The sequence below is a fragment of the Dendrobium catenatum genome, unplaced genomic scaffold (assembly GCF_001605985.2).
Source record: "Dendrobium catenatum unplaced genomic scaffold, ASM160598v2 fragScaff_scaffold_575, whole genome shotgun sequence".
Taxonomy (NCBI): Eukaryota; Viridiplantae; Streptophyta; class Magnoliopsida; order Asparagales; family Orchidaceae; genus Dendrobium; species Dendrobium catenatum.
Window position 1 is genome coordinate 131,688 of NW_021319037.1, and position 15,709 is coordinate 147,396.

Here is a 15,709-nt window from a genome sequence, read left to right on the forward strand (position 1 = left end):
AATCAGGCACTTGGGCGTCGGGCATGCAGAATTCTGGCATCACTTGGGCGTCGGGCAGAATTCCGATGTCACTTGGGCAGAATTTCGACGTCACTCGGGCGTCGGACAGAATTCTGACGTCACTCGGGCGTCGGGAAGAAATTCGGCGTCATTTGGGCATCCGGCAGAATTCCGGCGGTGGTACGTCGAGGAGTTTCTTCCCTCCTATCATATCATTCTCTTCTTCTTCTCTTCTTCCTCACTTCTTCTTCTTTTTCTTTCTTAGGTCCCCCTCATGATATATGAGGGGTCTATTTATAGATATTATGGAGTGGCATGGCTTGTAAATAGGTGAGAGATCAAGGGTAAATAGGGAGTGGTCGGATGGACGGCCGATATTAAATCCCTTGATCGTGTACCGTTCGTTAAACATTTGAAGGTCTTAGTGATGTTGGAATTCGGCAATCTTGTGCTCGTTGGATTTGTCTCGTTGGACCGCTCGATTCGACTATAAGAACGTCATATTTGAAAACCGTTTAATAACTCAAATTGTGATTCGAACTTTCCAACACTCTTCGGGTCCTTGATTTGGACTCATTTGGGCTCAGATTAAGTTGAATTTGGTGTCGTTGGGCTCGTATTTCCGAGACGCTCAGTTTGACTATAAGTTTGCTAAAATCAAAGTTCAGGTGATCCAGGATTTAATTTTTGAAGTTTCCAGCTTATTTTGCCTCGAGATTTGTGCCCGATCAAGATAATTTTTTGATGATATATCAAAACAAATTTATAATTTTTTTAGGGGTGGCATTTATATAAATATCCTAATAAATTTCTTCAAGATCAAAGGAACATTTTATTTACTGAAGAATTCTATAAATTTTGCATAAAAATTACTTTGAAATCATAGATCTTGGTTGAAAAATTCATGATAATCTTCCATGTCAAATGTAATTTGCAGTTGGATTCTAGTCCAATCAGAACTATAATGCAGTTGTACCTCATATTTTGACTAGGTATAGCTCTCTCAAATGAAGATTTTCATGACCAAGCCCTATTTGAAAATGTTATTGCAGGGTGGAGTTTGTTCAGGTACGTAAACATTAAATGTAGCCTTTATGATGAAATTAAAATAAAAAAATCTAACATCACTGTTTAATGAATGTAGTGCTGAGCCGGCAAGCAGACGGGGAAGAGAAAGAGTCATTGAGCTTTGAGCCGTTTGTTGGTTTCCAGTCGTCATTTAATATTAATTAATTCTTCTGCCCCTTCACTCCGCCTATAAATAATGGATCTTTTCAGCATTAAGAACCAATCCATCTCTCTTTCTCTCTTACTTTAGCTTAGCCAGCACAAGTTTCTGCTTTATTTGAGCTTTTTCTTCTTTTTTTTTTTGAAGTGTTGGCTTTGAAATAATGGGAAGTAAAACGGAGGAAGTGGTTGCCGGTGATCGATGGGATGTTGGTGCGACCCAATCCAACTGCTTGGCCAAAAAGAGATAATATACATTGGTCTTGTCGTCCGATTGAGCCGCGCCAATATCGCACGAACGTCTCTCTTCCTTAATTTTTTTCTCATGATTAATCCCTTAAATCTCTCTCTCAATTTAATTATCTACAATTTTATTTGATAAATTGTAGTTTGAGAGTCTGCAAAGTAGTGAATTTTATGATTTTTAAGATGTTATTAGTTTTTAGCCAATTGGAACTTTAAAAATATGATATGATTATTGTTTTTCAAGTGTTAATTAAAAATAATATCTTTAAGTAGCATAGTATGATATTACAAATGTCATTAAATCAAATAATTATATATGCATATATTCAAGTGTTTAGATGTTGATCATTTAATTGAATCTTTTAGCTTCTCTTATTATTTCTCTGCCTCTTTAGTTTTAATTATCGTTTACTGCTCAACTTTAATTCCCTGCTAAAATTCATTTTATTTTTCCTTTCTCTGCCAAAAAAATTATTTCATGATCACTACTAAATTCATGAAATGCAATATTCGAAAACCTTATTTTAAAAATTTTAAACAATTTTTTAGACAATTATGATTTGAAATAACAGTTTTAAATTTGCTTTTAATCTTATAATTATTCTTTTTTTCAATTCACAAGACAAAGTTTTACTATTTTTTTTTAAATAAATACTATCAAAAAAATTATTTTAATTGCAGCAAATGGCCTCTAAGTAAAATGTTCTTAGCTAACGGTTTGGAAGGTGCTTTAAAAAACAAACATGGCTTTCAATGTAGTATTTTTTTTTCTGACCATCAAAACTAATATAGGTTTACTGATCATGGGTACTATTGTTTGTTATTTTGAAGTGCAGTACGTGCTCGCTTATATTTGCATGCAATTTTAATCTTCAATAAGATTATAGGTTGTCTAATGAGGCCTCTACTTCTCGTTAGAGCGAAGGAACTGTTAATTGGCTATAATTAGTAGGATTTAGTAAATCTTACAAATTCATACTTAGTAAATTCTCCGAGCTCTTTACCCTGAAAATATGATTTATATCTTAGTTAATAGTTCGACATATATTTTCAAGACTTACAATTTAAATTAAGAAGAATAAGAGAAATAATGATATGAAGTTTTGTAAACTTCCACAGTTTATTTCGCGCAGGATTTTCTAAATAATTTGGAACTTAGCCTAAAACATGAGGAAATTGGATATAAGCATTAGGATTCATGTGGCTAAGATTTATGTAAAGTAGATGAAACTTAAATTTAAACTAAAGAAATTATCTTTATTCTTAATTAACCTTTCATATAGAAAGGTAACCCTAATCAACACCCTTTTAATTAATAATATCATCAAGGTCTGTAGAATCATTCGAATTGAGTGCCTTTTATTGATGTTCCGGTCTCCCTTATCTCCAATGATGAATTGAAAGCTCAACTCTCAATAAACAAGGGCTGCTTGGATGAAACTGACTAGTTGGAGGGGTCTGTCTCATCGCTTGGGGATGCTTGTGTTGACCCTGGGGATGATTTTCATGATTTGTTTGATTTGGAGTTTGGTAATTCCATTGATAAAGACCTCTCGCGTGGGAGTGGCAAGCGTTGTTGGAGGAAATCTAAAAGAAAGTAATGGTTGTGAGTCTTATCTCGCTGGTGTGTTGGATGTTTAGTTTGATGGTCGACTGGTATTATTTCAAGGGTTTCAGTTGGGTTTATTTTTGTTCTTCTGGGGTTTTTAGGGCCTTGGGTGTGTCTGTTGCTTGTTGTTTTCATGGTGGTGACTAATACTGAGTTGGGTTTAAGGGTGCCACTTATGTGGTTGATTATGAACAACAATGAGGTAGACTTCAGCTCCCTCCTTGTTTGTTGTGGTTTGTTGGAAACCTTGGTGGGTTGCTCTTTTGACTAGTGGGTTGATGCTTATTCTGTGATCTTCTCTGGTTGTCGGGTGGTCTGCTGCCCCAATGGATGGTCCATGCCTCACAGTTGGGTGGTTGCAGATAGCTGTCATTTTTTCAGTATTGCTGGCCTCTTCATTGTATTCACCGATTTTTGTCTGTTCCTTAGTCTTCTGTTTGTCATTCAATTTATCCTTCTTCTTTATTGAATAAAGTTTAGTTTCTCCCAAAATGTATTCACCGATTTTTGTCTGTTCCTTAGTCTTCTGTTTGTCATTCAATTTATTTATTTATTTATTTATTTATTTAATTTTTTTTTTTTAGTTAAAACCCACAAAGAGGCCTACGTGTTAATATCAAAATAACGATTACATAGTCCTTAAAAGGATCTACAGACTCTCTAATGCTCGACTGAGCTACTATCAAAAATTAAAGAAAACCTACGAGTCCGTGGTTCCTTTATCCTTCTTCTTTATTGAATTAAGTTTAGTTTCTCCCAAAAAAAAAACCTTCAAGGTCTGTATTAAAAAAGACAAGGAACTAAAAAAAACAAATTCAAAGACAATAAGAAATAAATGAAGTAAGAGAAAACCAAAAAAAATTGAACACTAAACTGCTCAAATAGAGCTTAGTTACAGACAATAAGAATCTTTTTTTTTTTAATTAAAACTCACAGAGGGGCCTACGCATTAATTAAAGCTAAATAATACAAAGTCCTTAAAAGGACCTCGCGCTCTCTATTGCTCATAAGAGCTACAAAAATAAAAGATAAAAAAACCTACGAGCACAAGTTCCTTACTACACAAAAATTGTTGATTATATATCTCTTGGTTACCTCACTATCATATAGTTAATTAATCATCGTGTTTAATAGATTTTGACTCTGTAGTTCTAGCTTATAATTATGATCATTCATGTTTCTTTTCAATTTGTTTATCTAGAAAATTTTATTTCTGATTACTTTTATTTTTTTAAAATTTCCGATTACTTTATTAAGCTTATCACGCTTCCTTTATGTGGTTGATTTATTCATTATAATGGTTAAGTTTATGATAAATATAAATGGAGAACACTGAGGTGTGAGAGATTATTTAGTCACATGAAACTATTAGGTTTAGCTTGCGCCCTTTAAAATATTCAGAAAGATAAAATAATGGAAAAAAAAGTAAAAGTTTCCTCACAGTTTATCAGGAAAGCTTTTACTTGATGTATTTATATATCGAGTTGAAGGAAATAAAGTTATGTATAGGATATTTCCTAGCTAATTATTAGGCATAATTTTTAATACTTCTATTTATTTGATTCATCTATATGGATAGGGCCGGAAAAGTATAGGTATGTTCAAAAACTTGTATTGAATGATTTTGAAGATTTTTGTGAATATTGCAGATCTTTAGATCTTAAGAAATCGGAATGCTATCACTTGCATTCTTAGTTGGATATCATTTGGTCGTCCAATTAATGCTTTGAAACTTCAAAGGCTACACATGCAGTTTTTTAGTAGTGGGATGTTGATTATAACTATATCTTCTTTTCTATTTGTTAGTTTTGTTTGGGAAATCGCTTTGGTGTAGATTAAGGAGTAAATTAAGAGGCGTTGAAAGTTTTCATGTTATTGACTAAGGATTATGGGGAATAGCTGATTACGTACGTAGAGTTTTGTGTGATAAGAAATTTTTTTGAATATAATTGTGATACACTTGGCGGCTGAAATACTAAAGTTTTGTGGCCAATATGGTTTAACTTTGCTTTACCTTTGTTTATTATATGAGAGTTTTAGTGCATGATATGCTATTATACAACTAGTTATAAAAGCAACTATTAGTCACAAATTTCTTAAATTTACTAATAACTGGGTAATAGAGTAAAATTTACGATTCTCACTATTTCCATTGTATAATTATTTATAATGCATCCTAATTCCAATCTAAATTTATTTGTAATGGTTTCTTCCTCCTCATTAAAGGTGTCTTGGTTCATCAGCAATGATATATGGTCTAAAAATTGTCTTCTTGAATTTTTTCCTCAAAGCTTGGTGGATAACCTATGTAACATTCCCATTAATACTAATTGTAATGACCAAATTATGTTTAAATTATTGAGGATGACGACTTTACTCATATAAAGTTTGGTTCTTTTTTAGAAACAAAATAGATGTTATCCCTACTTTTGGTATAATATGGAATTCATGTACTCCTTCAAACTCTTCTATGTTATCTTAAATAATTTTAAAAGGCTATATTCCTGATGACAGTAGGTTACAAGAAAATGATTTATTTTTGGTTTCTAAGGGTCAATGTTGTTATTATGTTGATACTATTAGCCATGTTTTTTTGAATGGTCCTTTTGCTGCCAAAGTCTAAATTGCTTTAGAGAAATGCTTGCAATTTAAAACTGGTAGTAACAATAAGACTATTATCTCTTTTTTATATGGTTGGTTTTATAAAAAAAGTTAAAAAACATATTTTCACTGTTATCCCTTTACTGATCTTTTGGCTTCTTTAGGTTGAGAGGAAAAAGGGCAAGCACAATGGTATTAAAATGTGCCCTCAAAGGGTTTTAAGTTCTTTGTCATTCAAAATTCAATAGCTCTTCAAGGTTGATTTGTTAACTTTCGTGCATTTTAGAAGAAGGAGAGATTGACTTACTTTATTTAATATTCATTATGATAATACTAATAAGGTCTCTTGTCCTCTGATTATGATCAAGTGGTATAAGCCTTCTTTTGATGAGATTAAACTTAACATTTATGGTTCTTCTTCGAGTTATGGTTATGGTTGAGGTGGCTTGCTTCGTAATTATAATTGCAAGCTGGTGAGTTGCTTTGCCTCCAATATGTAAAATTGTGATGCTTTGAGTGTTGATTTGTATGGTCTATTTAAAGGTTTAAGAATGTGCTATAGCAACAACATTTAGAAATTATATATGGATTGAAATGGATTCTAAAATATTGCTTTCTTCGATCATTGCCAAAAAATATCTTAATGCTAATAATTTTTATATGTTTCAAAAGACTATGGTTTCACTAAGTAATCTTACTTTCAGAATTTCTTATATATAAATGGCCGCTAATGCGTGTGCAGTGTGGTTGGCTAAGGAAGGGTCTTTAGGAACTACTTTTTTGCCTTTCAACATGTTAAATGCTCATGCTATTATGAAAGGCAGAATTCTATTGGATGCTTCGGGGTTGCCTTTCATTATCAATTAGCTAGTTGGCTTGTTATCCTGGGGCCACTTTCTGGTGATTCCTGTTTTGTTTGTGCCTTAGTTGGGCCTTTGGCACAAGGTGGATCTTGTATTTTCTTTATGCTTATGGCCTATTTTTATGTTGTTTCATCTATAGGGTTTTTTCTGCTCGTCTAAACAGGATTTCGATCCTTATTTTGATGAGCTGTGGTTTGTGGTTTGTTTTGTTCGGTTGGGTTTGTTCTATCTGGTGCATCTCTATGCTTTTATTTGCTACTCAGAATTTTGTAATTTCTTGTCATATGTCGGGTTGGCCTTCTTCTTTTGGTCTAGGACTATTGGTTAGAGTCCTAGTATGTTTGCCTCTGGTGGGTGACCTTCTGATTGTCTGGGTGTGGTTTCTCCTCTTATTGCTCTTTAGGGTTTATTTTATTTTGTTGGGTTGGTTGTTAATCTTTTATCTTGTGTTTTCGTCATCTAGGTTCTCCTGGCTGGGTTCTATGTATCCTTTTATTTTTGTTGGAGGCCGTTCATGCTGTTAAGCTTATGGTTGTTCTTCTTAATTTTATCTGCTTGCTGTTCAGCGCTAGTTGCTGTTGGTTAATTATGGTTGTGTTGCCATGTTATTTCCTTGTGTATTTCTTAACTTATCTTTTTGTTTTGTAGGTGTGATGCTTTTTAGCTATATTTATGCTTTCTCTTTCTTTTTTTTCAGATTATCAGATGATATATGAGTGCTGATTGATATATTCAAGTTTGGGACTGCTTGCCTTTTTTTTCTTATTGTAATCAGATAGGGATCTAGAACTCGTTTGTTTTTTTTTTTTCCCTCTTTTGATTGTAGCTCTTTGAGCGTGTAGTGAGTAGTGGACCCCTCTAAAGACTTGTAATCCTTTTTTGATATTAATATGTAAGCCTTCTGTGAGTTTTAACCAAAAACAAAACCTATGTGATCTAATTAATGGCAATTTTTCTCAACCAAACTCTGATTCTTTTCGTGCATTGATATTGCACTTACATATTCAATTCTTGCTCACATGGTTGAGGATGTAGCAAAGAGACAATGCATAAAATTTTATCTAAAGCCACATATATATGATTGCCTTACTTCTTTATCATGAGTTATTTTTCTTTGTCTTTCCTTCCTTTTGATTTATAGAAGTTTCTTTTTTAATTTTTGCCTCCATCGAGCTATTCATATCAAATTTGACTTCTATTAGCTCTTATTCTCTTGGTTGTTAGTGCAATTTTTCTTTTATGTACTTAGTCGATAATTTATTTTTTATTTCATTTAAAGTTAATTTTTGACCTACGACTTCCATTATTCTTAACAAAAATTTATCATGGTAAATGAAATGATGTTCTCGGCATGTATAAGTTGTTCCCAAACCCTAAATAAACCTGATATAATAAATATTATACTTTATTTTTCATTATTTTTTCTGAAATATTTCGAATTTAGTTTACAAATGCTAAAAAAGGAAGGTTCAAGTTTTTTTTTTCAAATTATTTAGGAAACATATTTTAATTATCGTAATAATTAATGAAGTGGTATTTATTTGCAGAAGTTCATCATGATATGAAAATGAAACCGATGTTCTTTGCATAACCGATTTTCTTTCTAAGAAAGCTACATTTAACTCCTTAAGTGTGGTTTTTATTTATTTTCTATTAACAATTAGAACTGGTCGGTGAAAGTTTGATTGCAAGTGGGTTTTATTCTACTTGTTTTATTTTTGGATTTGTTTTGGAGGTCAACGTAGATTAAATCTTCAGTCATGATATATTATAAAAATAATAAAGTGTTATACTCCTTATGCAAGTTTTGTAAATTAAAATAATTAATACTTATTTTATTTAGGAAAAAAATTTAGAGTCTTTATTAAAATTTGATATGAATGAATTTTAAGATTTATTTTAACTAATGGTGGAAATAATATTTCAAATGGGTAGAGCAGAATGATTTTTCTGAAAATTTTGGATGATTAAGCTAGCTTTTATAATATAAATGATTACAAAAGAATTTAAAGATAAAATTTTTAAATTATATATGCTTACATTGGATTTTCTATAGTCAAATTATTCATATATTATATTTACTACATAGTAAATCTCTATGTTTTTGTCAACTTATATGAAGCCATATTTGTCTCATCTAAAAAGGCATTATTCTGAAGTCGATACGTAAGTTTTTTAACACCACCACAGGACAATCAATTCCTTTCGAGGAAAGTTAAAATCTCAAAAGAGGTTGAAATTTTCTTTTGCCTTGGACCAAATTCATCCAAATCCCTATAGAAAAATTTAAATTTTGGATTTTACTAGTTCTTGGATTTCTTGTCAAGCTCCTGCCGCTCTAGATGGAGTTTTTGGGTCAGACCACTAGCGTGCCATTTACTTTCTTTCTTTTGTGTTTTTTTTTTTTTAATAAAACCCCCAAAGGGGCCTATGCGTTAAATAATAAAAAGTTACAAGGTCCTTAAGAGGACCTCGAGCCAATACTGCTCAGAGAGCTACCATCAAAGCGAAAAAAGAACCTAATAGCTTAAGGTCTCCACTAAAGTACATGAAAGACAAAAAGCTCAAATAGGCCAACATACAAGGTGTCATAGCGAAAACCAATCCATAGATAAAAAGGCACATCAATAATCATACCCTTTTGCAATACAAGAGATAATTTATATACACCCTTTAACAATAGTCTAATGGCCATAATGCCACTATAGGGTGTAGCGGGTTAGGTGGCTGATGCATAATATCGTCATGTACTTGACATTGATGACACTTATTAGCATAATTAATATAATCTTTAATCATGTTAGGCCAATAATATCCAATGCATTTGATTTTGATTTTTATTTTTGATCCGGATTGGTGTGCACCGCATAATCCTTCATGGACTTCAATTATAAACTTTTGGGATTCATCATGACCCATACATCGTAGTCATATTCGATCAAATGATCTACAATATAGTGCATCATTCATGTAAGCATATCTAATAATTGTTGTTTTGGATATTTGTGAAGCTATAGTTTTATCTTACGGTAATCTACCATCTTTAAAATATGTGATGAATGATTCCCTCCAATAATTCTCATCCACTACATTTCTTTAGCCAGCTTTGTCAGTGCATCGACCTTGTCATTTTCATCACTTGTAATCCTAGTTAGGGTTACATCAGGTATTTTTTATAAGAGTTTCAAAGCATAGTCATGATATGAGATTAGCTCTGGCTTATTAATTTTAAAATTATCTGCTATTTACTTAATTATAAGTTGAGAATCTCCATACATTACAGGAAATTTTGCTCATTACCGGCGGTTTTTGCCGGCGATTTACTTGTAAATACCGACGGTTTTGAATAAAATCGACGACATTTCGGCAGCTATTAAACCGCCAGAAAAAACGGCATCGGAAATCGTTGCCGGCAGCATTTTTTCGGCGATTAATTTCACCGACGGCTTCCCGACCGTCCGACCGCCGGTAAAAATACCGTCGTTTGATCGCCGGTAGACTGCCAGGAAACTTATCGGCAGCTAACCGGCGGTCATAGCCGAAGGAATTGCAAGCGGTTTTAGCCGCCGGCGTGTCGCCGAACAACTGTCGGACAGCGTTGGCAAATCGCCGGTAAAATACCGGCGGTTATAAGAGATTGCCGACGGCATCAATGAGCCGTCCGGTATCGACTTTTCCGGCGGCTAAACCGTCGGTTAGCGGCCGGAAACCTGTAGCACCTGAAAAAAAATTGACAACCTCCCCTCTTTTAATTGAGGGATTTTCACCCTAAACTCTAAACCTGCACAGAAAATAATAATCATAATTTTGGTTAATTGCAAGCTCAAGACCCGCTATTAGAGCTTTATATTCAACTTAATTATTAGTGAAGGATTCTATCAAGTTGTAGGAGCATCGAAGTATATATATATACTGCCTTATGTGGTTTTGAATAAGGCTGATGCCCACCTGAACTATTGGGAGCTTGGGCAAACTGAGCTGGTTTTATTAATGATACTCCATCGAAATAGATCTCCCATTCTTGCAGGGTTTTCTTTTTCCTCCACTTCAAGTATTTGCTAATCTTATAACTCGTCATTAAGTGGAGATTCTGCAGGTAAATGTGAGCAGCTATGAAGTCAGTTAATGCTTGTCCCTTTATAGCCTTTTGTGGCATATATATTATATCAAAATGTATTAATTACACCGCCCTCTAGCTAGATGATCCTTGAGAGTGAGTCTAGTGATCATTAAAAATTTTGATGGATCCACTTTAGATATCAATGGTATCATATGGGATAACATATAATGTTGCAGTTTTAATTTTGTGTAGCAAAAATTAACGCTAAACATTGTAGATGAATGACTCATTTTATTTTTTCTCGCATGTCTGAAGATGTAGCAAAGAGACTAAAGATAATTTTATACAAAGCCAAACATATATGATTGTCTTACTTTTATTAAGAGTTATTTTTCTGTCATTCATTCTTTTTATTTCTAAAATTTTATTTTTAATTTTTGCCTCCATCAAGCTATTCGCATCAAATTTGAATTCTATTAGCTCTTTTTCTCTTGTTTGTTACTTGTTAGTGCAATTTTTCTTTTATATCCTTAATAAATAATTTTTTTTTTATTTCATTCAAAGTTTTTGACCTATGACTTCCATAACAAAAACTTATCATGGTTAATGAAATGATGTTCTTGGCATATATAAGTTTTTTTTTTTTCAAATACCAATATATTTCTCTTACATTGCATCCCTTATCAACAAATCAAACAGCCCAATTAACTCACAAAATACCAAATGGCTTCCTCCAGCTTAATATGTTCAAAAAATTATAATCAATCTTTCTGTATAAGGGAAATGGTTAGATTTAATTACTCAAGTATTACAATTCAAAATAAATACTCTTGATATATTTTTGGCATATATAAGTTGCTAAACCCTAAATAAACTTGATATAATAAACATTATTCTTTATTTTTCATTAAAAATTATTCCTTATTTTTCATTTTGTTTTTCTTAAACATTTTGAATCTAGTTTATATATGCTAAAAAGGAAGGTTCAGAATTTTTTTTTCCAAGTTCTTTACGAAACATTGCATGGATGTTAATTATCGTGATAATTGAAGTGGTATTTATTTGGATAAGTTCATCATGATATGTAAATGAAAGCGATGTTCTTTGCAAAATAGATCTTCTTTGCAACAAAACTACATTTAACTTCTTTAGTGTTGTTGCGTGCTAGAATATACGCGGCAGTAGAGTTAGAAAATATTCGTCTTAGCCTTGCACAAGTATTCCGCACACAAACAGAAAAGAGAAAATGAACACCAAGGTTTTTACGTGGAAAACCCAAAAGAGGAAAAAACCACGGGGCCTCGCCCAGTTGCAAAGTTCCACTAGTATTTGTTTGAAGTACAAAGGTTGATCCGTCTTACCGAGCCACGGTACCGCTCGATACTAAGTTCGGTATCAAACGAGATGCATTTTTATTGGGGTCTGGATTCCGCACAAAATATTTTTTTCCTGGGTTGGATTCCAATATCATTTTAATAATAGGTAGAAAGGAGAACATGATGTATATTTATGTCAATTTTATTGATATTGGGCTCTGTAGTATGTCTGATATATATTTGTAATGATATATGTCTTTTTGCCAACTCGACTTCTAATTTATATATTATTTGCTATCTGCTCCTTTTTGTGTGTAGTAGTTCTTTTTCGCAGGTTTTTGGCATGTTGATGCTTGTTGCAAGCTTAATTTTTTTCGAAAAAGATGGTGCTGATTGTTTTTATCTGGATTTTTTTTGGGTGTCAGCTCATGGCTGGCTTAGCATGTTATTAGGTTATCATGTAATTTTTATTAGAGGGAACTCTTTGCTCTTAGGTTCTTATTTTGGATTGGTTTTATAGCCCCACGGAGCGGTCTGAAGGTTCCCCTTAATAACCTTTTAATTATCTTTTTTATTAATGCGTAGGCTCTCCAAGAATTTTATCCAAAAAAAAAATCTAATTAAAAATAAATAAATTTTAATTATAATAAAGTATTCTGATATGATATGCTCAGGTCATTGAATTTTAGCCAAGCACTACTTTAGTTCCTTGAGACGGAATCCTAATGGAGTCTGGAGCAAATAGTAGAAGAATCTTACAAGAGCAGATTAAAGCCATAACATTGCTGGATCTCCTCAGTAGCTTACAAAGTATTCATTTTATCCAATTACTCTCTTATTTTGCTCATGCAGGATACATTAATTATTATGATATTTTTTATCGTTTGCTTCTACAGGAAACATAAATTTCAAAACCACAAGAGATAGAAAGGCTAAAGTACTCGTATTGGTCACTTGATAGCTATGAGGTGAGCTGCCTTTGTTATCCTAAAAAAGTTGCAACTAATTTTACTCAAATTTTCTTATAGCCTCAACATGTGAGCAAGCCCCACAACAACACCACCAGTAGTTCCCAAAACCATCATTAAGCACACATGCTAGCAACAACCTCCAATAATAACCAAAACCTGAAAAGAAAACATGAATAGATAGCAGAGAAGCAACAAGATACAAAAGGACTCAAACACTTCAATTGAACGAACAATGAAATAGCAATAGACAGCAATAGACAACAAACATTGTTGATTGATTTTTAACTATTTTTGTATAAAACCTACATAGGGTCCTACGCGATAATTTAAAAAGGAGGTTACAAGTCCTTAATGAATCATAAGCTCTCTAAAATATAACATGTAAGATAAAACCTATGAGCCAATGATTCAATCTAATATAATAAGCAAACAAAAAGAACGGGAGGCAAGTCAAACCAGCGAGAGGGCTACCCAAAAAGGGACCTGTGAAATAGCATAAGAACCTCAACAACATCCAAGTACTCCTCCATCCAATAAGAAGTAACATATATAAAAGCCACCAAGCATCAAAACATGCACAAAATCTAGAGAAAGAATAAGAAACCAAGCATAAAAATAAATGACCAATGGAAGAAGAACCCAGTAAAACACAGCAGCACCAAACCAACCAAGAACAACCAAAGCAAGAATAGAGAAAAACACCAAAGCCCACAACACCACAAGCCAAACAAAACCAAACACTAGAAGAAAACCCACAGACAAGGCCAACCAAGGTCCCCAATAGCTCATAGAAAAAAAAATAACAACTGCAGCCAAAATCCCATAAAATAATATATAGAACAGAGGAACAACGCCATCAACAACACAAAGGCCAGCTAAAAAAAAAAAACTTTATTTTTATTATTTTCCTTTCCTAAACTCATAGAGAAACCAACTTTATCAACACTACCAAAAAATAGGGTTTTCGCAGCATAAATTTTTACTTTTCCTGGCGGTTATAACCGCCTCTAAATTATTTGCAGCGGTCATTAAACCGCTGCAGAACCGCCGTGTTTGCCTTCCGCTGCAATGGCCTTCCGCAGCGGTTTTAGGACCGACGGGGTAGCTTTTTGTATTGCGTTTTTTTCGCAGCGGTTTAAACCGCCAGTAAATCCCCAGAATAATAGCGGTTTTAACCGCCACAAAGGCAAGCAAAATCGACTTAATCGGCGTTAAGCGGCGGTTTTCTGGGACGTAGTGGCGGTTATAACCGCCACAAAGGCAAGCAAAATCGACTTAATCGGCGTTAAGCGGCGGTTTTCTGGGACGTAGTGGCGGTTATAACCGCCACTAATGTCCAGAATTTTTTTTTTTAAATTTTGAAACTTGCCGTTCACACCTGCAACAAGAGAAGAGAAATCATATATAACATAGGGATTTTTTCATGGCTTCAAATAGAAATTCATATACATAGATCCAAGGTTAGGTAGAATCATCAAATCCATTAGACTAGGAATTCTTTGATGTAATTAAGTTTGATTCATGCTATATATATATATCACAAGCAAAATACAAAATAGAACATCAATTTCATAGAACATTTAAATGGCCTCACTTTAAATAGAACATCAATTTCATGCACTTTGCACTAGGACTCTATTGGCTACAAAAGTGATCTAGAAATTAAGCACCATTTACAAAAACTATTTAAGAACATAACTTTTCTACCATTATCAAACAAAATACAAAATGTTCTATACATAGTCGATGATTTATAACACAAGGAAATGAGCACAAAATAACAATATTACATTTCAAAATCAAAATAACAAAAGTTCGAAATTACATAAAATGTCTACATCACCAAAAGCATCACATCTAATACCAGTGCTCATCAGCAGACTGTCAGGCATCAGATAAATTGTCATTTCCACCCTGAAAATAATATAAAGAGAATGAGATAATAATAATCAAGCAATTTATATTTAATTTAAAAAAAAATTCATACCATTTCTGATCCTCCATGGGGTGGATGATTCCTTTGCGTTTCTTGCATAAACTGTCTCATCTCATCACGAAAAGAGGCAAATTCTCTCGCCTGATTATCACGAAATGATATGAACTCCTCTCTAAGACTAGCTATCTGTCCAAAACTGCTACCGCTACCACTACCTTCTTCATTTTTGCTTTGAGGAAAGAATCTAGTAGGCGTAACACCAAATCCCTGGGTACGAACTCTACCTGAATGTTCTGGTCCCATAACTATAGCAAAAACTCTCTCATTAGCTTCAATATTTCCTTCTTCAGGTGTAAGCCCTTCTTGGGCAAGAAGATTGCATGCTTGCGCCTACAGTTCAAAAACATATAGTTAAATATATTGAAGAATGAATTTATTAAAAAAATTGTAATAATTATATATATATACCCATCGCTGCATAGCGTCATCAGATGACCATGTCCCATCTTTATGCATCCTATTAATTTTCCATAATTGTAATCTGTCCGTAATAGACTACAAAAAATTATAATAACAATGTAAGTTTGAAAATAAATTATTTAGTAGTTATAAATAAATGTTTAATTTTATACCGTTTCCTTCTGTCTTCGAACTGAACTCACACGACCCATTGTGTGAGGACAAGTTTGTTTCTTGGCATTGGCAGAATTTTTTGCAGCCCTTTCCTGTAATACATGATAATGTTACATTCCAAATTTTAAACTATGTAAAAAAAACTTAATCACAATATTTACCTGGTCCTCCGGCTTTGACCACTTGTTAACAAGTTGACACCACTGCAACTGATCTACTCCAGCTGGAACTGTCTCTAAAATTTCCT

At 33.2% G+C, this 15,709-nt stretch overlaps 1 protein-coding gene across 1 annotated transcript; it reads right to left on the bottom strand.

The window, feature by feature from the left end:
- Nucleotides 1-14,578: 14,578 nt before the first annotated feature.
- LOC110111741 lies at nucleotides 14,579-15,665 on the bottom strand (the record flags this gene model as incomplete). The annotated part of the gene is given in 5 exon segments (XM_020843741.1): nucleotides 14,579-14,807; nucleotides 14,881-15,219; nucleotides 15,298-15,384; nucleotides 15,462-15,554; nucleotides 15,624-15,665. Coding segments are annotated over 5 exon segments (591 nt in total), but the record flags the coding sequence as incomplete, so codon positions are not given.
- Nucleotides 15,666-15,709: the final 44 nt, after the last annotated feature.